The following is a 23,907-nucleotide window of genomic DNA, read 5'->3' on the forward strand; positions in this document are numbered from 1 at the left end:
ACCAGTATCTCAGGGGTTACACATTTCCCTTAGAACTTCTAGTTCCGTTCTTTTTTACACCATTTTACTCAAAAAAAAAAAAAAAAACACGTTTGTAGCTTTGTTACCAGCACTTGCTGCATCCTCTCCGGTTCCAGAAAGGGATTTTGGCCCCGCACAGCCGCCCGGTGCTGCGGGGAAGCCAGCAGAGGGAGCCGCGGCCACCCAGCAGTGCGCGTCCTCGGCCAGATGCCTCGCACAGGGCATTTTAAAGCAGGGCCGAGAGCAGGGCCCTTTGGCATCAGATTATAAGTATCTTCCAGGGGAGGTAGTTACACACGTGGGCAATTTTGGGAGGCAGAAAAGGCCTTTTCATAATCTGTAGGTTTTGCTTTATTACCCACTACGAGCTCTGGGAGTTACGGGTGTAGTTCCTCTGACCCCCTGCAAAGAGTTTTAAAGTGAGAAACTGCAGCACAAAATATGATATTAACGCAACACACGACAAGCTCGCTTCTAATTTTCAGCATTTGCACAACTGGGATTCAGAGCAATGTGAGCTGCAAGACCTCAAGCACGATGCAGTCCCCCCACTGGTATCCTGCAGCAACTCTCAGAAACCCCCTGCCTCAAAGAAGTCCCAACAGAAAGAGCACAAAACCTGCAGGGATCTCAGCACCCCGGTACTGCAGAGGGATGCGGTGCCCCATGTTTGTACTAAATGTGCTCTGCAGTTGGCTCTAACGAGGTGTAGCTCCCACCTGCCAGGGCTGCTGTTCTGTTTCATGCTTCCGTGGCCAGATTTCTTCATGTGAGGACATAAAAGATGGCACATGGCCAAATTGGAAGGCAACAAAGCAAAGCAAGGATGTAGATAAGGATCGCAGATCCTCGGATGCTTGCTTCCATCACCACGTGCCATCACAATCTGAGCCTCATGCAGATGTCCCCTGCAGAAGCAAGGTATTACTGGCAGGGGATTGAGCACCTCCACTCCTGCTGGGTTTCTTCCCTGGCTCTTCTAATCTGGGATAGAAAAACGCAGTCTGGGCTAGCACCCTCAAAGGGTCGCCAGGCCCTAGCCCAAATCCATCCCTCTTTCCCCAGACAGCCTGGCACTAGCAGAATGAATGCCCCCGAACTGTGCCCGTCTGTAACCAGTCCATCTGGTCCTTCCTCATAGCTCCCTGTGCAGGGTGACACCCCGCAGCACAATGCCCTGAGAACTGCTGCTGCCACGCTCCCTGCGACTCCTGGGGCTTCTCCACTGCTTTACATCTTCTGCAGCCATTCATGCAGCAAAGCAGCGTGTTAATAAAATGCCAGCAGGGTTGGCAGGTTGCGTGCACTTTGCACAGCGTGTAATGATAACGTGCGTGGCGATGTTTTGGGATCTGCGTCCTCTAATTCACGGTGCAATGGGGGAGCTGCCTGGGTTGCTGCAGCGTGCCCTGCTAGGAAAACATCGTGGCATCACGCTAGCTGGGAAGAGCATTAAAAAGCTGCTGTCTGCACAAAACAACTGGGGTTGTTGCAACTAGGTCAGGTGAGAACATCAAACTGCCTGCAAGCACACGATTACAGACAGGCCTTTGAACTCTGACTTCTGTGGCTTTTCAGAGGTATAGGTGGAGTCCTCGGCCATAAAGTACGTGCTTTGTCACTTTGCAGCCTGTGTCCAGGGATTTGTGCTTGGCTAAACACAGAAGCCTTCTGTACATGTGCAGGAGCAGAGTTATGGCACCGTGCAGCTATAAGGGAAAAAGATCAGGATTGTCTGGACTTCCTCTCGGCAAGGTATTTGTTTTGCAACACAAATACCCATCATTTGAGAGCTAACATACTGACGTCTGAGTTGTCCCCTGGTGCTCAGCTCTGCAGAGCCATGGGGGTAGGAAGGAAAGATTCCAAGCTCTGCTATGCAAGCCAAAGAAAAAAAATCAAGTCTTAAGTTTGTAGTGCAGACTTTGCACGGTGCCAACAGCTAGGAATGCCACTTCATCTTAAATCAAGGCTGCCACAGGAGAGCCAAGAGAATCTGGAAGTGAGGGCTATGCTTTTCATGGGGTTTGTATTACTCTGTTTTGAACAGAGCTGAGAGGAGCTTGGCGTGAAGCCACTGTCCAAAACAATGTAGGGAAGCATATGTGGTTTGAGAATTACTCAATACCATTTCAGCTTTCAGTTTTTCCTGTCTTTTAGTCCAAAAGGTATGAGGGTTCCAGCACTCAGTTTCCTTCCCAGTAAGCAACTCAGCACATTAATGTTCACTAAAATCCTTCGCCATTGCACTTCACACATGCAGAGCTGCGGCTTCCCTTGAGAAACCCCTTGGAAGAGTATGAAGTTAAATGAAAAAAAAAAAAAAAAAGGAAAAAAGAGAAGAAGAACTCACTGCAGTACATTACAAGTAGTTTAATATTAACATTCCTATGAGCCATTGTATCGTTGGTAAAATTTAGCAGCCAGGAGCAGAATTCAGAGGAACCACGGTGCTATTACTCTACATCAAGAAACCAGGCAATGCCCAGCAGCGAAAGTTAGAGCTGTTCACATGTTTTGGAATTCAGCCCAGAGCATAGACCTGTATATAAAGGACCCATCGTTTACACCCAAACTTTGCACTGAAATAGGGCTGAATAGGATATAGACACAGTGCTGGCCACTCATCTACAATTAATTTCACTAAATAATTTTATTAATTCGATTAATTAATTTCGCTCTTCGCAGTGGGCAGTCTGTGCCATGAAATGATCCTCCAGCTGAGGGTATGGCAAAAGCTCGTGGCATGTATTGCTGCTGTAGGTAAATGTTTCTGCTTTCAGTGTAATCCTAGGTCATTCCTCTGTACTGATAATACTGTGTTAAACTCTACGGCTGATGTACAGAAAATAGAAGTAAGCTGATTTTTTTTTCCCCAAGTGTTAACTGTTTATAATTTTCCTGGCTCTTCAGAACAAAATGAAAACATTTCTCCATTCTTCGCTATTTCAGCAAGAGAATGCAAAGAACATGAAAAAATAAATTACTGTTTACTGGGATTTAGTTCAGGTAGCTAGACAGATGGAGGGAAAATTACTCAAAGGACTGGCATCATGTTATGTTAGTGCAGACAATATCAACCTCAGCAATTTGTCTAACAGTAATGACAAAATGCTTTTCTTTGAAGCTTCACATCACTCGACACACTTCTGAAGATAATAAAACTGCCTGCACGTAATCTGCCAAGATATGGCAGATGAGTTTTACTTACTAACAACCAATAAATATGTAAAAAGTACTAAGTTGGGGCATTTAAACTAATTTCTAAAGAATTTCAGGAAAGCAGTGTATATCATTTGCTAGAATTCACTACAAAACTAGGAATTATCTTGTACATTGAAATTTCTCTGCTGTTGCTATTGCTTAATATTATATCTATTTGAAAATGCCTGAAAGCAATAATATAAATGCTGCTTTTTGTTTAGAACAACAGAAGTACTGTAGGCATTAGTCAGGCTGTCTATTTTAAGAACTCTGGAACAGAAAAGAAAAGAAAAAAAAATAACATCAAATGCTGATAAGAACCACCAGAACTGTTGCTTGACAGTACCTTTCTCCCTTCTTTTGACATCCCAGTTCCCCAGCACTTGTAATTCAGGGATTGCTGGTCTACTTCCACCTCTTCTCCCAGCCTGGGTCCTCGAAATCTGCTTGAAAGGATGAAGAATCAAACCGCCGGAGAGGGCTTGGCCCTGCTTCGTTCTGGGCTGAGCATCAGATATCTGGTGGCACTTCTCACAGAAATCTGGTGTCAGAACTCCTTGTAGAGGAAAACTCTCTGGTCTTCTCCAAGAGCGACTCTGTTTTCTGAAATGTACACAAACATAGCTCTAGGCCAAGGGTGGCCAGTCAGTTGAGCCAGTCAAGCGCTGTTCCCATGCCAAGGCACTAGCATGTGAGCAGTAAGAGGGCCACGCTGGCGTGGGAGCACAGGGCAGCTCAAAACCCCAGCTGCTGAAGGAATGAGCCAGCAGGGCTGCCAAGCTGCCGGCTCTAAGCTGCTGTGGGTCCCTTCTGCACATCTGGCCCAGTGTCGTCTCACAGTGGACTTTTGGGGAACCATTGTCACCTCCTACACAGAAGCTGCTCCCAACCTTTTCCCCAAGTCCCCTAAACAGTGGTGAATGTGTGCTGATACCTTCATTCTATGGGAGAGAGTCAGGAAGTTCAATACCTTTGTGCTAGACAGTGTAATGCCAATGAAAGAGTGTTAAAGAAGTTGTTCTGTGGGCAGCAGAACACAAGAAACCCATTTTCTTATGGATTTGGCTAGTTGTTTTTTTTCTTTCATTCCCCCCTCCTTCAGCTATAGGACCCCAGCCTGGCGGTATGCACAGCACAGTTAGCCAAGGCTGGGTTCGTTTTCCGAGGTGGGGCAATTACTGGAATCTTCTGCTCAGAAGAAGGGCCCTTCCTGGAACTTGCAACTGTCTACCCTATTTGAACTTGGCTGACACAGCCTATGAGCTTAAAAACTATTGCACAGGACTGGCAGAAAGATCACGTGCACAAGCTTCATTTCTTTGGAAAATCAAGCCAGTGCTGTCCTTCACTTCTCCCAACAGCCCCAAGGGAGCTGGTGCAGTAACCTCTGGAAATAAAAAGCTTGGAGCTTTTGCTCTGCCCTGGCAGGGTCCTTGCTCTGTGGGAGAAATGGAAACTGTCTAAAATGCCGCAAAGTCATTCCCCGCTGCAAAACTGGCCTGATTCCTTTCCAGCCTGCACACAAAGTTGTCTTTCCCCAGGCTGGAACACAGGACTCAGAGAAACAAATTGGATTATTGGTGGTTTGTTGGTGGTTTTTGTTTTTTTGGTTTTGTTTTTTGGTCTCTGTCCATTGCCAACCACAAAATAACTGAAAAATTCAAAAGAGCATCTGCTGTGCCCTACTTCCTCAGCAACATCACAAGCCTTTTAAGTTACTGACAGAGTAATTAACAACACGAAGACTTAAATGTAAGCAAAATATCCTACCTTCTGGTGTTTAGCTTGTAGTTTATCGGCAACCTCTTTCGAGCTAAGTTGTAGCCCATCTGGCTTTTGATGCGTCTCCACAGCAGCCAGCACGGCATCATGAAGAGTTAGAAAGAATATTCGTTTGGTGACACCTCCGACAAAGAAATCATTCTTCTCAAGCACTGCAATCACAGAGGCTATAAAAATGGGGGGGGGGGGAATAAACAGCAGCAGAAGTCACACCAAGCAGTATAACTAAAACATTTAGCTGAAATTTCAAATGTATCCCTCATGATCAGTTAATATCCATAAAAAAATACTGTACTCACGGTGACAGCCAGCTATGAAGACTGTAATGCCAGTGTCGCAAAACATGTGGATGATCTGTGGAAAGAATCCCATACCAGCATTAGAGTAATCTTGCTTTATGTAAGTGCACCAGAAGGTAAAACGTAAATGAGGAAAGAACTCCTTTGCAATGGTTTGTCTCTGAAGAAAGTCCTTCTTCCAGCGTCTCAAATCCCAATTCTTAGCTCAGCACTAAACAGCCAGGGTGTTCAAGATCTAAATGAGTGTTGACTCCAAAACCAGGGCAGGTTGCTGACCCTCCTGCAGTGCACTATGCAGCACACGGTGTTATTTCTTCACTTAAACAAAAATGTCTTACAGGAACAGGCTAGCTCGAAACATTTCTACATACACAGACTCCATGCCCACATGTAAGCAATGAGAATAGGAATCTGACTTTTCAAGCACGACCTGTAATTCTGTTAGTCTCAATTTTTATGTCCAGCATTTTTAGATGTATTAACTTAATTTTAAAAGAACCAGATTTTAGAGGGGATTGTTTCTCACCATCTTCTCTATTCCTGGCCCTTTGTAATTAAAAGGCCTAAAAAAAAGAGTTACTTTGAAGGGGAAAAAAAAAAAAGCCATAAACCTCAATATTTCAGAGAATCACAAGAGAATCACAGGATTTCACAGTATGAGGCTGGAAGGAATCTGGAAAGACCTTATCTCCCTCCCCAAAGGGGAAGTCATTTAATAGGTGGCAAATAAATCTTTAAGGATCTTAGGGAGATCAGCTCAATGCACAATTATTCCCAATAGGTGTTAGGAACAAATTAAACAGAACTCTTTGAAGTTGAGCTATAGACTTTGAGGGAGCTGAGTAAGAATCCATCTGGAACTGTCTTTCTGAGCAGCACAGCTACAATAAAATTATTTTTGCTAAATATATCTCTCCATTGGCTAGGGTCCCCACTTGAAGACTAAAATGTTCAAGTCTTACTTCAAAGAAAAGGCTAATTAGGCATTCAGCAATCAAATCACTCCAAGAAAAGATAGCTGGTAGTTTTACATCTTACGCTTCTAAACAAGAGATTTTTTTTTTCCTAAGTGTCCAGTTGGAAGAAAAAAAATAACAGCCAAAATGGAAAAAGCAAATTAGAGATTTTTATAAGTATGTTTTTGGTTTACATTATTTTAGAACTAATGACCATGGATGGCAGGTTTTAACAAGCATCAACAATGGGACTTTTGCTTTTAAAAAAGTGGCTTTATGGGAAGTTATTATTTTCTGAAAATAAATAGATGAATTTTGCACCCTGAATGGTCAACCAGAAGATACATAGATTGTTATGTGGCAGGGCACTTGATGCTAACCAAAAATGTATGATATCGGGTAAACTTTAGGTTTCACATTTTCATGCTAGATTTAGGTTGCTTACCTCTTTCAGTAAGTCTGAGCCTTGCAAATCCACATATTGCACCATGCTGAAGTCTAAAATAATGGTGTGAACTGGACACGACAAATCCGCTGACTCTTCCTCCTGACCTAACTGTACTGAGGAATTATCTATTGCAGAGCCTGCCAAAGGGCTAGCTCCTTTCCCTTCATCCTCCTTCTCTTCAGTCTTATCTCCTGTGTTAGTGCCCAGGGACGGAAGCTGTGCATCAGCTGTTCCCACCGGGAGCGTTTTCGATTTGCGTCTGTCTCCATTCTTGGACCAGCGTACCAAATTCACTGAAGATGACGAGGAAGCTCTGCCTGTGTGACTTCGCTTCACCAGTCTCGCTGTATATGGTATCTAGGATGGAAAGTGGAGAATACATCAGTGGTTGAAAGAACTAGGCCCAGGGGGGTGGAATTTTTTTTTATATTTTTTTTTTTTTCTGCAAATAAACACTGTAAATCACATGATAGTTCTTCTCTCATGGTAAAAAGCACATCTGAAGTAACACTAAATATATCACAAAGCCACAAGTGTATGCAAAGTAGCAGGTGACTTAAGCAAACCTCAGATGTGGTTAGAAGAGTGCCTTCAGCCACCAAGTAGCACTAGTGTACCTCACTCTTCCACATCTTGAAATGGCCTGAGATACTGCGATCTGACTTATTATTTCTACTTTCCATAAAAGAAAAAAAAGACGAAAAAAAAAAATAAAAAACACTTTCTGTGGCTTCATACAACATCTCTTCCCACTCTAAGAAGACATTTTATTTTCCTTCCTCATATTTTTACAATGCATTGCCTTCCTAGGCAACAGTAAGCTGACCCTTACTGGCTGAGTTCTGCAGACCTCTTGTGCATCTCCCTTCTTGTATGCCTGCTGGTCCCTAGGTGGACCAATGTAAAATTTTTTTCTTAATAGTTCCAAATGTGTGTGTGTGTTTTTTTTTAATTATTATTTTCATAGCACAAGACAGGAAAATTCACCCTCTGCATTTCAGCACTTTAGAAGATGCTGTTAAATTATCCATTGCTTCCTAAGCACCTCGGTGCCACATATGTTTTCCACACTGCTATCTTTCAACCCATTTCTCATACTTAAAAATTACATGTAACTGTTTGGAAAATATCGTCTTTTGCCTGAAGTTTCTTTCATAAACTAAGGCTTGGAAAATTCAGATAAAGAGGGATATGAGTGACTCTCCAGAAGACACGCAGCAGCCAATTACAGGAAAGATATGAGATAATTGTCTGATCAGGATAATCACAGCTGCCTTTGTGGCATTTTGTCCTCGTTCTTGGCAATATTGGCAGTGGTACACATTCCACTTTCACTCATTCCTTTGGGGAAAAAAAAATGCTTACTGAAGCACCTTACAAAATTAATTCTCTTGGCTGAGGAGAAGAGAGGATGTGCTGAATTTTTCAACTGCTAGTTAATTCACCCAGTAAGCTGAGCTTCTATTGCTCTATCATGAAGTATGTATGAAGAAATACAATGGTAATGTTTGCTTATTTTCAAACAGCAAATATATATATATGCTTTATATAAACTTTTACATCCTCCTAAATTCTGGCAAGCTAAGAACATTGTCCTCAGTAACTGAAAAGAAGACACCTCGAACAGACAGATTAGATAAATGTACTTTTAAAGCTGACCCTAGGTGGTGGTAGACGTTGATCACAGACCCAAGAGCATTCAAAATCTTTGTTTTCCAGCGAACTTTCTGACCAAGAATCTGAAATTAAATCCCTCATTTCACTTTGATCTAGAGGCACTGCTTTCATGTCCATCTGAAAGAGAAAAATAGTCTTATTACAGAGATAATAGATCTTAGAAACTTCCACTAACTGAAAAAAAATTGCATTTACCTCGCGTAACAAGTAATTTTTGAAGTTATTCATATTTGCAAAAGAAATGGAAGAACAGCACTGGAAGATTTTGACACCTTCAATCTCCGCTGCCTTTAAGACAAAAGTTGGATCTGTGAGAGTTGTACTTAGCAGGAGCCGTTTTTCCCCTCCTGACTCTGCAATAGACTGCAAAGTGCTATCCTAAGGACACAGTTTCTGGTAATGTTAACTACACCTCCCACTGGTAGTGGCACTGGCAACATGGACCTAATCATCAAAAACAAACCCGTTCCTCTTGTTGTTAAAAAAACGTACCTCCAGCAGCTCTATCACTGATGACAGTTGGCTGGTACAATATAAAACCAGCAAATTATTTTTAATATTGCTCACTGCAGAAAACACACACTATGTACTTGTCTTACTAACCTTGTTTTTCTATTATTTGATCTTTGCAAATCCATCGGCATAACATTGTGCATGTACCCAGGTGGCAATGCTCTCTACTGCTGTATTGCCCAACTCTGTAGGGTGCAAGTCTTAGCAATAGTGTGTTAAAAAAGCCTGTGCCCTAGCTGTTATCCCATCACCACAAGGATCGGTGAGTCAGTCTAGCACATGCACAGCTGTTATTGTGAAAACAAACATAGCGTGGACAAAACCAGACTGAGAAAAGCAGGTCAGCATAAAATACCAAACAGCTCCGGAAATGACCGCAGTGTGGCTTCCACCACGGGGACAACACAGATTGACACAGGGAGCTTCACGGGGCACAAGCAGGCTGAGCTAGGTACCTGAGTCACTTCGCTCTCCAGATATTTAAGCATTCTTTAGTTTCAAAGTTTGGAATCAAATGAACTGAGTCTGAATGGCCACCCCCAGGCAGTTAAGGGAAAAAGATGCATTGCAGAGAGAAATGGAACATTTGTTTTTTGTTTCCTCTTACAGCTCCGTAGACGGATAAACTTCTATAAATATTCGTGTTTGGAATCTGTCCCAGCTCCACCATCTTCATTCTGAAACAAGATGTGTATTAGGTTTTCACATACAGCAGAGAAAAACTGCATGTTCCTAAAAGCTTGATCTCCATTTCTCTCCTCTTCACTGGATATACCAACCCTAACTTTAGAGGGTGCAAATATAGCAAATTATTCACTCCCAAATAGCATTTGCTGAATAGGGGAGCAGCACACGAGCACACCCTTAAGGTATGCTGGTGCCTTCAGGAATGTATTATGTCCCATTTCTAGGTCTGGAACAATCGGATTATTGTTATTACACCAGGGAACTGTGTTTGCTCTCCATCTTCCCACAGCCTTCCTCAAAGATACAGCTACACGTACAGCTGGAAGCAGTTGCAAGCTGTGCTTAGGGCTGGCTACACATGGGCTAGGTTGGTCCAGAGGCCATGCAGCAGCTTTAGTGCAGCACCTTGCCTCTAAGGAGAATACCTTGGGTTGGGTATTGTGCTTTGCTCATGGTGCTGCATGGATTTGGGGTGAGTTCTGGTCAGTTCTGTCTTCCCGCTTTCCAATGACCAGACAGCCAGCCACTTGTTAATTCCACCCATAACTCTGAGCAGACGAATACTGGGAGTTTCAGACAACAAATTCTTCCTGAAAATATTCTTTCAGAGCCACTCTGGATTGGTTTGATACTTGCAGGAACTGAGGCATTTCCTAGCTTTTTGCATGTTATTCTAGAGGCTTCAGCCTACTCAGACAAGTACTTCCCTATCATGGTAAATATCGTGAGTTGTGGCTTGGATTTATAAATGATTTTCCTGGCTGGAATAGCAGCTAACACACTGAGCAATGTGGGCCCAGTGTAATCTCCCTCAGCTATGACAGATTAGGTTTATGGAGAAGATAGAGCAACTTGGTAAATGGCAATGAAGACTAAGGAATACATTTGAAATAAAGACACAACATCTCATTTTATCCTTCTGGAAGCGTGTATACAGATGCATGCATGCAGACCACACCTCCTGGCTGATGCCTACACTACAGGGAGCAGTTTCCAGTTGCATGGCACACCTGCAGAAAGGACCAATCCAGAGCCCGTGGACTTGACAAGATTATTGCTCTGAGATAGTATTAGAGACTCCAGGATGAGCTGACTGAAGTGTTCACAAACATGGAACTACTTTTCCATTGTCACATGCACAGCTATCTCCACAACATCAGCTCTCAGAAAAATTAGCATTTTGCTCTAGGAGTTACAAGTACCTGTGTGACCTAATGCCGATTATGAAGAACGCAAGTGCCAGGGCGATCACTAATCCCACATCAAGACCAAGACGAAGCACTGCAGCAAAAGTTCCAAGCCAAATAACCTTTGAACAAGAGACAGAGTGAACGTTAGCTGTAAAATCATATAAAAATGACCTCCAACTCAGGCCCAGCATTTGAAAATTGAAGGAAAAAAATAATCTTAGCAATACCTCTAGACCACCCCAGTCCTGGATGTCGTCACAAAGATCACAAGAAAAAGGTACAGGACTTCAAAATGCATAACTCAACTACAGTTATGGACAAGATGGACTGCCTGCTTTCCTTTGCCCTGCATTTGGGGATATGCAGTGGCTATACAGATGCCTCCACCACTCCAGTCTACCCTGAAGAACAAGGCAAATATCCAGGTGTGGCTGAAAAAACGGTGCTGAGAACTTCCCTCCTGATAAGCACTTTGTTCTTGAAAATACAAAACTGTATGGAGATCCTCAGATAAAGATTTGGTCTGATGATGCTGAAACCCTCAATCCAGACAGAAAGGACTGATTTCTAGCATGGCAAATAACAGAAGCAGGTCTGGTAGATTTTTTTTGATCCTTTCTATCATCAAGTTCGGTGTTGGCTAAGCCTTTACAATCCTTAGAACCCACAAGCTACAAATCTTATGCACAGCTCAAATCTCCTGATTTTTTTAACAGGGCTTCAATAATTAAGAGGAGTCATATCATCCTGGGGGCCTTTCTCTTAATGAGAAATCCGGAACAAGAGTTAACATATTCCCAACTGACAGCTAGACAATTTCCTTCTCAGGGGATCTGGGAAACAACTACAATGACCAGTTCTCCCTGTATAGAATTGCAAATTGATCTGTAGAGATTTCAGCACAATTCTTTCAGTGGGTATTTCAAAGGATCCCTCTTCTAAGAGAATGGCCACTGCTTTGCCTTGCCATCCCAAAACATGCATTTCTCCTTTTAAGGCACATTGCAATTCTTAGGTGGTTTTGTTTGTTTGTTTGTTTGTTTGCTACTTACTAAATGATACTTATCCTTTCTCCACAGAGTGGGGATGTCCAGAAATTTTTGAAGAAAAGGTAGCATATTAAATACCACAATAGCAGCCAGTACACCCTGTACAAACAAGAATAAAAAAAAATCCATCTGATATTTATTGCATCCACAACGTGCTAAGGAACAGATATCCAAGACAAACTGCTCAGAATTTAAATCTTATTTCCATAGTTTTTACATATCTCCTCTGATCTGCAAAGCAACATGAAAGTAGCATGCAACTTCTTTGACTTCACAATTACTTTTGCCAATATAACTGGACTTCCTCTTGAAATGCTGTATGTAGTTTCCATTACAATATTCTTCAGTGAATCCCTATGCCTCCTACAGCACTAGGATAAATGCCAACACTATCTACAGAATTAAGAGCTGCTGTTTCGAAAAGTGGTTTCAATTAGCATGGGCAGTGCACTGCCAAATTTAGGAAGTTGTTTGACACCATTTATTGAAACAGCCCTTCCTAGAAATGAAAAGGAGATTGAAGGGAAGTAGATGTTTAAATTCTGTTTTGTCAGCTAGTTTTGGGAAGGGGATTAATTCTCCAATCTCACAAAGAGGCCAGGAAAAAAAATCAGGAAGTAATGCTCTATGTCAGTTGTTCTCTAAAACAACTTAAAGGAAAAAAAAAAAAAAAAGTCTAGATAAAAATTTTAAGAGAGAAGTAAAAAATTGAGTCCTCTGAGCAATCTGCAGCAATAAATGTTTGCAGCAAAAAATGCATAAGAGATAGTTTGGTAGTGCATATAGTTTTAAAATAAACCTCAGTGACCAAGCTAGAATCAGAGACACTAAACCCATATTCCCATTTCTGAAGATTTTATTTACCTCTTTACACTAAAGATTTTGAAGCAGAAATTACTTATACAGATGCAAGACAGGAGCTCATTAATGTGTTATACAGTTGTGCAAAAAAGCTTGGAAGATGGGAAACTATAAGTGAAATACATCTAAATCACACACCCTGGCAGTGAAATTTGAATGCTTTTAGCCAAGCAATTTTAGCTTGCTCTGAACAGTCAGAGATGGGAGAGAGATGCATTGTTTATTATCCAGTGTTTCAGCCTGCTGAAATTTAGGAGAGTTTAAAGTCATTGTTTTGGTTTGGTCTGCCCATGAAAACAATTAACTCTAGAGAATGATATAACTCTGACTGTCTAGGAAATCTTCATATTATGCTTAGAAAGTAAGTATTCTGCTACCATAACTATTTCATGTTCACTTACATTAGGAATCATCTGGAAAAAGTATCCTAGTTTCAGTGCAATCACCAGCATTATAGTTGCTCCGATCATTGCTGCTAACTGAACAGAAATACTTTATTAGAGATGCCTTCCAGAAACATTTCCTTACTTGTCCCCTCTACACAAGTAGGTATGCTCCATGTAACAGCACCCACTAGGAAAAATAACCAGGGGACAATTAACAAAGTCCACAGGTGTGCTGTAATGGATTATACAAATTGCAGAATACTCAGGTTTTCAGTAGATATAAATTTGGCCTAAACGGACTATTCTTATGCACAAGAATGCAGGATTTTGATTTGATAACTTCGTTTGAGAAATAAGATACTTCTCATGCAAGTCAGCCTTAGGAACAAGCTTTTTATTAAACAAAATTACTTCTGTGATGCAGTGAGTCATGTACAAATATTCAATTAAGAGGTATGATAAAAATATTATTATAAATTATAATTATATATTAAGCCCTCCTTAAAAATATTAAGATCACAAAGTACTCGAAAGTTAGGAAGAAGTGGCAGAATTAAGGGTGCTTAAACAATTTTCCATTTGTCTTTTTGGACATATTAACTAAAATACAGTTTCAAACTGTATGAAGACATCTTATTCTCCCTACAGAATTCTGGCTTCCTTCAGTAGACATCACATGCTGTAAATACCACATAATTACAGTACACAACATACACAGAGAGGGCATGTGAATTCATGTTGCACGGGTATATAACTTTACATCTCACCAATTGTCTGGGCAAAATGTCAGTCTACAATCAATATACAGTGATTTTAGATGCGTGTAGAAGCTTTACAAATCCAGCCCAGCTCACCTGTGTTCTTCCACCTGTCTTCTCTTGAATGACAGTTCCAGAAATAGCACAGCTGATAGCAAAGCTTTTGAAAAATGAGCTGCAAATATTGCATAGCCCCACGACTATTAGTTCCTGTAAAACAGAAATATAAGGAAGCAGAGAAAACCCCAAAATGAATGACTTACCTAAATAGAAGTGGCTTAACAAGAAGTATATTTCCTTCTGCTCACACTAGCTGGTTGCTCAGCCCAGAAAACCTTCTGGAAAACAAGGTCTCCCATGATGAAATGAGTTCTCTTAAAAGGTACAAAGTTTTCATAGCAGAGGATCTCATGGACCCAAGACTCTAGTTGTTATTTATAAAGAAATCCACTCAGAACCCCACACTTTCCAGGCTAACGCATGGCAAATTTCAGGACATCTGAACAAAATCTCTCGGACTCTCGGAGCAAAAGACTCTTGGAGCAATCACTCTGGGCAGAGGACCCATACATTAGGACAGTAGCCACCTACAGCGAGCCATAGCAGCTCTGGCCATTTCCAATTTCAGTTAATCACATTGTGTACTTTTATAAATCTCATGAATTCACAACAGCAATGGTCCTCCGGGTTCAGTAGCAGCAGTGTGTGTCTGCTGGCAGGCAGGTCATCCAAACCACTGAGGTTATGCCAAAGCCTCTTGCTAAAAGATGGCCAATAATGTGGATTTCATATATGTGCAGCAGCCACCCCTCTATAGGGAAGGGCAACGAGTTGCTACAAAACCATCAGGTGGCATATTCACTCCATCCTTGTACTTCTACCACTGTCAGGTAACTAGTGGCTTTACTAGCCTGAATTCAGCTTGCTCCTTAGCCTAGGAAGTATGTGTGGCTTTGTCCTCACCTGACTGCTGGAAATACTGTAGTTGTGAAGCGAAGCATACCTCTCTCCAATAAAGACAAGAAGGAAGCAGCTTACAATAGCAAGGGAGAAAGCAGGCATTATGATCTTGCTCAGGTTTGGTAAATCTGGCATTGTAGGAGGCAGAAGCCTACAGGATCAGAGAACAGGTAAGTTTAAACCTGGTCTGGGCTCTGTGCACAAGCCATACGCAGGACCAACACCAGAGGCATCATCTAGCACCTTACAGGAGATGCTCTGAATATGTAAGACTCTTTGCTTCCACCTCACAAAAACTACAAATTTCTTCTTTTGTGTCTAACACAACCTGAATAAAGACTGTAGTTTGAATTCTGCATATGTTCTGAAATGATGATGCAATTAAATTTCTTGAAGAATTATTCCTAAAACTGTCCTGCCCAGTAATAATCAGCCTGTCAGATTTCAAGAACAGACTGAAACATCCTTTCGTATCTCAAAAGTATAACCCCGTGAACAGGACAGATAACTAACCTCTGAGGAATCTTACTGACCACAGCACTACTAGATTCAGCGTAAACATGAATGCGATTGGAAATAATGGTGCCTGTGATGATCTGGGAAAAAAAAAAAAAACAAGAAATAATATCAGGGATTATACAGCATTTGCTCCTGGTGCTGTACACCATAGATCTAAAGACAGTTAATCTTGAGGAGTGTTTAAAGGACTTAAGCACAGATTTTTTCAGTGTGTAAACATAACAGCATCCTGAAGTAATGTTAATGTATTTTTTTATAATTAAGTGTGTTATATTAATACTTCCTAGCCATGTGCTAATGCCTACAGTGTAGTAATGTCTGAAATATCCCACATAAAACATGGACTTTTTTTCTTAGTCCAGATCATTCTTTTACTCCTATTAACCTTTCTGAACATTCAGAAATACTTTCTTTTTTTTTTTCTGATAAAGAACTTCCTGTCTGTAATGTTACGCTCTGTCACAGGTGGTGTCCCACAGGCCCGTGTTGGGCAAGTGGCAAATGGCTTCAACTCCAGTGTCAGCAAGGTGGGACTCTTGGTAGCTGCTTTTTCTATGGAATAAGCTATCTTTTAGATTTCTAGATTATCCATAAAAGTCAGAATTTTAATTTCAATAGAAATTTTGGATTAAAAAAAATCATCTGTTTTCCAGGAAAGAGAAAAGTGGAGAAAGCAGCAGCAACAAATATTGCAGAATTTACAGCAAGAACTGCTTTTGAATGTCACAAAAATGAATATCCCTTTCCAACAATTCCAGACCAAAAAAGAAGCATAGTTAGATCAGGACTCTGAAGCTTCGAGTTCATGGTTCTAGTCTCTAATAAAGATAAGAATTAACATTCAGAGTCCTGAACTGGGTTTCCATGGTGGTTTCATCCTATACACTGCTTTTTATTCATGTAGCAATTCACTGTGACTTGTTCTCATGGCCTTTTGTGAGCAGGGATTATTTTCACAGGAAATAAATAAAAAGTAAGTAAAATAAAAAGTAAATAGAGTAAATAAAGCTTATTTTCACAGTAGCAGGGAAGAACGAAGAAGTTCATTCCTGAAATCCACCCCACAAATCAATGACAAAGGCTGTTTGTGGTATTCAGCCCCACAACACCATCTCAGACAGGTCATTCCTGAACTGTTCATTCAGTTATCATGATGGCATTATGGAGAACACTTACCAAGAGAAGTTCCATAGGAAATGCAATTGGATTACGTTTATAAGTTATGCTGATGTATTTACTGATCCATAGCACGGGCAAGCTAAGTGAAAACAGCAATGTGCTGGTGGCATTAGCCTTTGGGAGAGCCCGGAAGTAATGAAATATATCCTGAAAAGGAATCATCATACAGAGGATCAGAGGCAGACACTCCAACTATTTTTATACTCTAGAAGATTGACACACATTGCCTGGACAACTGAACCCATCCTTTTGGCTACGAAACTTATCTCCAGTGAGAGGGGAGAGATGCTAAGAGCAAAACATTATTTAAAATGAACTATTGGTATCCGCAGAGAAAAAGCTGCCACAAGTAACTCAGATCTAGTTTGATCCTTCCTCTCTCTTCTACACCACCTTTCTCTGACATTAGTAAAATAAATTAGGAAGACTTAGCATTAACTTGTCTTTGAGTCTGCTGCTTTTTTGTAAGACATGACAAAGACACTGTGTGTCCAAAGGTTGCCCACAATGGTCAACTGAGGGAAAAAAAGTACCTTTTCCTCTATGACATGCTCTGCTATGAATATAGACATGCTAAAAATTATAACGTTACATAAATAATTAAAGATACACACGGATTTTTCATCTTGCATGTCGCACAATAATCTCCATACACTGTTCAAGACAACAGGAAGGAAAGTAAACCACAGCTGAGACTTGCACAGATATCCCTTAGCAACTGACTTACTCTGAAATTGCCTTCCATTTCTGCAACTGTTCTTTTTTTTTCTTTTTTTTTTTTTTTTTCTTCCCTACAAGAAACATGCATTTCTTTGACTAATAATGAATTCACTTACGCAGAAAATGTCTCGGGGGCCCTTATGGAAGTCAAGCATGACACCAAAGATAAAGATGAACTGGGATACAATGACGTGCAGTGCTGCTGCAGTGAGGTAAGCATCAACGAGAGTCTTTGGCAAATATTTTGTTACAGACCCCAGGCAGAAGCAGCCTAGCAGCAACTGTATGGAACAAACGAGAAGTGAGATGCAATATAATTAGCTATGTCTAACCCGCCCTTCTTGTTTCTGTATTTGAAGAGCATGACTCTTCACTGCCATGCATGATGGATAGTTATTTGAACGTGCTATATTCATTATGCACAATTAAGACACTGCCCAAACAAAACAGGAGTACTTTATATCAAGTGTGGGCAGTTATGTAGGACTACCTAAGGGTCTACATACTGGAGAACTGGTCAACGCAAAGGATAATAGCTTACTTCACACATGGATGTATTTATCATCGACACATAAATCTGAACCTATCACATCTTCAGACATCCCGAGAGGAAGAGGCAGACCTTCACGTCCCAGTTTGTACAACTCAAATGTGCTGAGCTTAGTATTTGTGGTAAGAACATGCAAGCAGTTCCACTTCTCACATTTGTACAGAGAACACACATAAGGATACATCATTAAGGATATAAAATAGATTCATCTTCTACCTGAATGATGCCAGTCAAAAACGTTACTGATGCAGTAAGTGTCAAGGCCTCCATTTGATCTTCCGTAAGTGTAGGGTCTGAGAAATTGTCCACTGAACCATTAAAGGACAGAGTTTGGTTGAAATTAAAAGACTTCAGAATGTTTTTCACCACCAGATTTAGGATGCTGAATGAGCCTGGGACCAACAGAACACAGAGAAGAAAATGGAACTGCATGAGATGTTGCAACAAGGATTCATCTTAAAAGCACACAGACATCTCTTCACCCCCCCATCAGTCTGTAGTGTGAGACTGTCTATTTTCACTCATACATGTAATCTTATTCATATATATTTTAATGTTTCTGAATAAGTACCTAAAGTTTCCAAAGTCCCATCCGAAAATTTCAGACTCCTACAATTTTACAAACAGCCTTTGTTTGATCAGATGCACAACAAAAAGATTTGAATGTAGAGCACAAAAATGGATGCATTGCAATGAACTGCCATGAAATCACAGAATTACAGAATGGTTTGGGTTGGAAGGGACTTTAAAGATCATCTCATTCCAACCCCCTGCCACTGGCAGGGACACATTTCCAAGTCCAAAAAATACAGTCAGTCTGAGAAAGAACTGCCAAAGAGGCCAGAACTCCATGTGTCTACTTTTTATCATAAACACATCAACAGAATTTTAATAATCTGGTTTCTGAACAAATTAAAAATGTAAAACCATCAACAGCTCGGTCATAGCAAGAATCTACAAGACCCCCGGAGAAGACCAGGAGCTAAATCATGAATCACAGTCACATCCTGAGGGTAAATGGGAAGCAGCTTGCGCTGGCCCTTTACTTGATGTAGGAGACGCCTCCATTGACATTCCAGCTGTCTCCTTTGCTGTGATGTCTGTGACACAGGAGCTGTGTCCTCAGGGGGACAGGGCGCCTCACGGCTGGGACTAGACTGACTTCCTGAAATCCTCACCACAGATCAGCTGCAGAGGGGTGGAACAATGAATTGAGAATCTCTGGCTCTGGATTCTCACCTAAATAACATCTGCATTTTAGATGAAATAGATTAGGACATCCTGGCGGCTTTTTGAAGCAGCATTGAGCACAATCTCTACGTCCTGTAGAAACATTTTGCAGTACAAAATAAACCTCACCTACTGAGATGTGATGCGAGGTCCCAAATATAACATAGAGCATTGAGCAGCAGAACGTGGAAAGGAAGCAATTGACCATTGGCAGAGGTAACCTGGTCAGCCAAATTCCCAACAGCCCTAGAAAGCAAAAATGTAAGTATCTAACAGACCTGATTTTGCAAGGTGGATTTTACAGACTGTGTTATGTTGTTTGCAATACAGGAAAATGCTGTTATTAGTCTATATTTTGATTTAGTTTGAGGAAGACTTTATGAAAAGAGGCAGTGTCCTTTCCTTGAAATTACACTGTGTAATAGATTATAGAACATACGCCTGCTTGCAAATGTGCAAACAAGTAGGCTAATTATTTAGGGAACTTGTAAATTAAAGTTCCCACATAATCCGATGACATCTGGAAGAACAGAATTGACGTACAGGCGGTAGATTATGAAAAGGCTGACGTAGGAAAGGAAGCAGAAGTGGTTTTTTTCTCTCTGCCTACCTTGAGGAATCTGAAAAATCCCAATATTTAGGCCTGCATGCAGGTCCCTCAAGATCCATTCTCTGAACTGATACGAAAAAAGCCAATTCAGGACAGGGAACATCTTGCGAATTAACTTTCTGAACCTTTCCTTGGAGAATCTGAAAAGAAAATCAAATAAGCTGAGCGATATGCAATGCCTTTTACAACCTCCACGCTCTGCAGCCTTTTTGCATGACCTCACACTGTGCAGGCACAGAAGCCACGCTGCTACCGTCAGCTCTCCGCAGGCACCCTACGCTGCGAACCCACACCAGCATTAGCCTTCCCCAGATCCAGCTGGCGCATAGCGTGAGTCCCACATAGGCACCCCTGTGCCTTTGCATTCCATTCGGATGAATCGCAAATAGTCCGTGTGCCATTCGTATGACACCCTGCCAGCGCCACAGCACCGAACGCATCAATTACTTGACCTCATTAACACCGCGGAAAAATAGGAGGTGGTAATTTGATCGCTCCTATTCTGATCAAAAAAAAAAAACATACCACAAACATACAAATGCTGCATCTGGAGGGAAAAAAAAAAAAAAAAGCCTATCCCACATCCAAAAAAAAAAACAGTAAAAAGTTTCCTGTATTACATTACTTAGCACGGGGATACGAGCAGGACTTGACCTGGATGACTTATTTTGCCTACACAACTTTGAATCAAAATTTCCAGTAGGTAAACTCTGACTAACCCCCGAGTCCTGTGCTCCTCCTTCCCCTTTTGAATCCCCTGGCCATATTAGTGATTTTCTACTTACAAACCAAATCTAAGCGATGCACAAGGCTTCTGCAACCTTGAGCAGTGGCTGGGGAGACTGAGCCCCAGAGAATATTACAGAGCTGAGTCCCTTCCCATCGTGTTATTGTCCAAGGTGCCCATATGCTGGGCTGCCCAGTGAATACAAAATAGAGAACAGAGAAAACACAAGAGATAGGGAAGTGGAAAAGAAACAGGGAAAACAGCATGAGGAAGCAAGAAAGACATGATTCTGAAATGAGGAGTTGGGGGAGGGAATAAAGACATTTTCTTATTACGCAGCAAGTGCAGTGATAAAGTTTCCAATAATAACAGCCGTGACTTTAAAGTATAATTCTTCTTTCAACATCTGGGCAAGACTTATTTTATTGCAGCAGGCATTTCTGGGTGGGCAGACTTAACTCTAGATCACGTCATAATTATACACAATTCAAGCCTTTCCAGCAAGTAATTTTGTTTTTCTGACTGCAGATCTTTATCCAATCTCCTTCTTAATTTGTATTTATTTTTTAACATATGAAAAGACAGTGCCTGGATGGATGGCTATTGCACAGTCTAAATGATCTCACTATTACAGAAATTAATCAATGGCACTTTTTCAAGGTGAAATGGAAAACTAGAAAGCTCAGAAGTGAGTCAAACTATGGTTCCATTTGCCTTCACTTACCACCAGGAAATTACAAAGGTTTAAGTAAAACAGGATCCACAGTTTTAGGCTGCAGTCGCCCACGTTGCTGAGCTGATGTAAGAGCTGGCTATACAAAAAGAGGGAAGTCTGGCTCCCCTACTCTCCTTTTCCCTGTGTGTCCTGTCCCACCTGGCAGCAGCAAGCTGCTAGATTAGCTCACCACACCTTGTGGAACCTCACCCATAGCTAGACTTGAGTCTCAGGTCCTGTCACGGTCCCAAAATAACAGTCTGAGTTTCAGTATACATTCAGTTTACATGCTGAAACAAAGCTCAGATAAATGATGAATCAGAGATTTTATATTTACTTTCTTATAAGGACTTTGTAGAGTAGACACAGTCATAACCATTGACAGTCCTCTCCATATCCAAAGAGAGATTCAGTCAGAAAACCAAGAGCATTCACGGTCAAACAAAACTAAAAGGGACGCTGATGAAAAGGCTTCCTATTTTTGATTTTATTTGCCTTGCTGGAAGAACACCAGGAATTCTCCAAAGTTGCCAACAAAGCCTGCCTTCTAGTGAGCCTACAGGGCTCCTCTGGCAGAAGAAATGCTTCTATCCCTGGTATAATGACCAAAAGAGAATTTTGGCAGATGGGAAAATCAGGCTGTGGAAGCATTAGTGCTGTATAGGCAGTACATTTGCCTCATTCTCCTTGAATAATGTAGGACCATAGCTCCAAAATAATGCAAAAGCAGTTTGGTCAATCTCAGGCATACCATTATGCAACTTTCCATGTCCCCAGCTAAGAAGGAACAGAAAATGGGTCTTGAAATTTAAGAAATAGGAGCAAAGAAATTGCACACATCAGAAAAAAAAAGAAAAAAAAGAAATTGAAAGCTTGTGTCTGACAGGTGGACTGAGGGGACTACAACTATCAACAGTTTCCCTTTACAATGCATATATCCTTCACGTTATCGTAGTCCTGAAGTGAACAAACACTTCTGCAGATTGCAAATCAGCAGCTTTGGTAGTGGGGTGCTAAGCTGTTTGCATGCTTTGGGTACGAGTTCTGTAACTGGGTAATCTGCTTCAGTTATCAATCAGTTTGGCATTTTAATCAGAAGCTGTGGAAAAGTCAGCACCTCTTTTACATTTGGGATTGAAGAGTCTCCTCCATTTCTTTACCCCTGTCCAATTTGTGGCATAGAGCTCACCTGCAATGTAGCCGTCTGTTCTGTTGAGGGGTTTGTGGTTCTCCATGCAAGCTGGAAGGCAGGTTTCTTTCCAAGAATGCTTCAAACTGCTTCTCTGTCTTAATTTTTTTGGGGGCCCTGTAAACTGCTGATTGCCTGCACGTGCGGACAGTGTCATTGTCTAACTCCATGTTTTTTTTTTCTGATCACAATGAAAAACCGAGGAACAGCAAATACTGGAGACCAAAATGAAGGCTCTCGTTCTTTGCAGTGAGACTGGAATAAAGAAACAAGGTGATTGACTGAAATATCTATTAAAACCAAAACCAACAAAAAGCATAATATGTCATCAATCCACCCCAACATAATTCCCATGAAGATAACAGCAGGGATAAGCAAGGCTCTGGAGGCTGACACCCATGACAGACACGCTGCTTTTAGGATCAAGCAAATCAATTCCCAGTTGTAGGAACACCAGGGCCTTCTGGAATTTGCCATATTCCTGCTCTGTAGGGAGGACCAGCCTGGATCCCCTCCATTATGTGATTCCAAAAGCAGGCCCGTGTTAAGGGAACTGAATGCAATCTCTCTCCATAAACCTACCACAGCTAAGGAAACCATCTGAATTTTCCTTTTTTTCCATGCTGGAGGAAAAAGGCTTAGTTTGAATCGTACAGAGAGCTGCTAAATCTGAGGCCGCATAAATGCCACAACTTGCTGTGCAAAATGGGTATCTGATACCCTTCAGGTTTTTAAATGCCCAAAACATCTGACTCACGTTCCTGAGCTTTTTAATATCTGGAAGGAGATCTGAATTCAATCACAATAACCCAGAGTAGGCAAGATGTGAGTTCCCAAAGCGCATACTGAGTAAGCAAAGGTCCAGTGCAAGAGCAGAGCTAAGATATTCTAAAGTTCTCATACCGACAGCTGAGGCAGAATAAAAATTCAAATCCAGAGCTTACATACGAGAAAGGTGGTGACAAGCAGGAACGTATTTTGAGGCTATGGGCAGATGAAAGAAGAGGATGCACTGAGCGAGCAGTAAGTCTTGTCAGAATGCAGACTCACTTTAAAGTACCCAAACCTAAAAAAAAAAAAAAATATATATATCATTGGGATTTAAGCTTTCTCCTCATATTTCATTTCCTGAACTGCCAGGATCAGTTTGTACAGGTTTAGTGCTTTGCATCATTGAGATATGTGACTTCTGATACAGCTCCAGGCACCCTGACACAGTATTTACTGTCTTGTAAGACATATCCACCAACACGTCCGCACACCCATCATCCTAAACCACAGAAACAGCTGGCTGTAGGCAAGTCTCAAACCATCTCCAGGGCACAATTTCTTCCTCTTTTTAAAGCGGAGATAAATCAAGGTCTTCCACAGATGAGTTTAGATCTTCCAAACCAGTACAAGCTCTCGAAGCCTTAGCTGTTTTATGACATCTTTGAGCACCGTCACCTTTTCAAGGTAAGGTAACACAACAAACAAAACTAAAAAGAAGCTAGAGATCACAAATTAAAGGTGTTAAACCCCTCAGCATGTTAGGAAGTAGTTACTTTTTAGATGCAAGCAATGGTAAATGTTAAGTGTAGCTCATTCCTGTTATTTAGACCTCTGTGAGGACTCCCAGCAACAGAGGACAGTGTCCCACTCTGGTGGGCTGTGTGGACAATCCTATTTTTGACACAG

At 41.4% G+C, this 23,907-nt stretch overlaps 1 protein-coding gene across 4 annotated transcripts; it reads right to left on the bottom strand.

Moving 5' to 3' along the window:
• Positions 1-2,379: 2,379 nt before the first annotated feature.
• Positions 2,380-23,165, bottom strand: SLC26A8 (solute carrier family 26 member 8). 4 transcript variants are annotated; one of them, XM_068660264.1, is made up of 19 exons: positions 22,231-23,165; positions 19,600-19,739; positions 19,119-19,235; positions 17,976-18,151; positions 17,326-17,490; positions 16,487-16,636; positions 15,305-15,387; positions 14,795-14,942; positions 13,928-14,041; positions 13,089-13,166; positions 11,830-11,925; positions 10,790-10,896; positions 9,508-9,577; positions 8,583-8,675; positions 8,370-8,504; positions 6,708-7,067; positions 5,307-5,361; positions 4,996-5,159; positions 2,380-3,828 (listed from the first exon to the last, which is right to left on the bottom strand). In XM_068660264.1, the coding sequence occupies exons 1-19, from the start codon at positions 22,398-22,400 to the stop codon at positions 3,757-3,759; spliced, it is 2,493 nt and encodes an 830-aa protein (XP_068516365.1). In that variant the 5' UTR covers positions 22,401-23,165; the 3' UTR covers positions 2,380-3,756. The 4 variants fall into 4 exon arrangements, with proteins under 4 accessions (XP_068516365.1, XP_068516364.1, XP_068516366.1 ...); XM_068660263.1 differs by having other exon boundaries at positions 4,996-5,174; XM_068660265.1 differs by lacking the exon at positions 8,583-8,675 and having other exon boundaries at positions 4,996-5,174.
• Between the last annotated feature and the right edge of the window lie 742 nt (positions 23,166-23,907).

The sequence above is a fragment of the Anas acuta genome, chromosome 24, assembly GCF_963932015.1.
Source record: "Anas acuta chromosome 24, bAnaAcu1.1, whole genome shotgun sequence".
NCBI classification, from domain to species: domain Eukaryota; kingdom Metazoa; phylum Chordata; class Aves; order Anseriformes; family Anatidae; genus Anas; species Anas acuta.

Bases quoted from the DNA above. Each gene is read 5' to 3' on its own strand.
- SLC26A8 (XM_068660263.1), bottom strand. From the start codon at position 22,400: ATGGAGTTAGACAATGACACTGTCCGCACGTGCAGGCAATCAGCAGTT. The intron at 18,152-19,118 runs GTGAGGTTTATT...TGTTGGTCCCAG, and splicing joins CTCGCATCACATCTCAGTAG to GCTCATTCAGCATCCTAAAT. The intron at 5,175-5,306 runs GTGAGTACAGTA...CCATTTTTATAG, and splicing joins CTTCATAGCTGGCTGTCACC to CCTCTGTGATTGCAGTGCTT.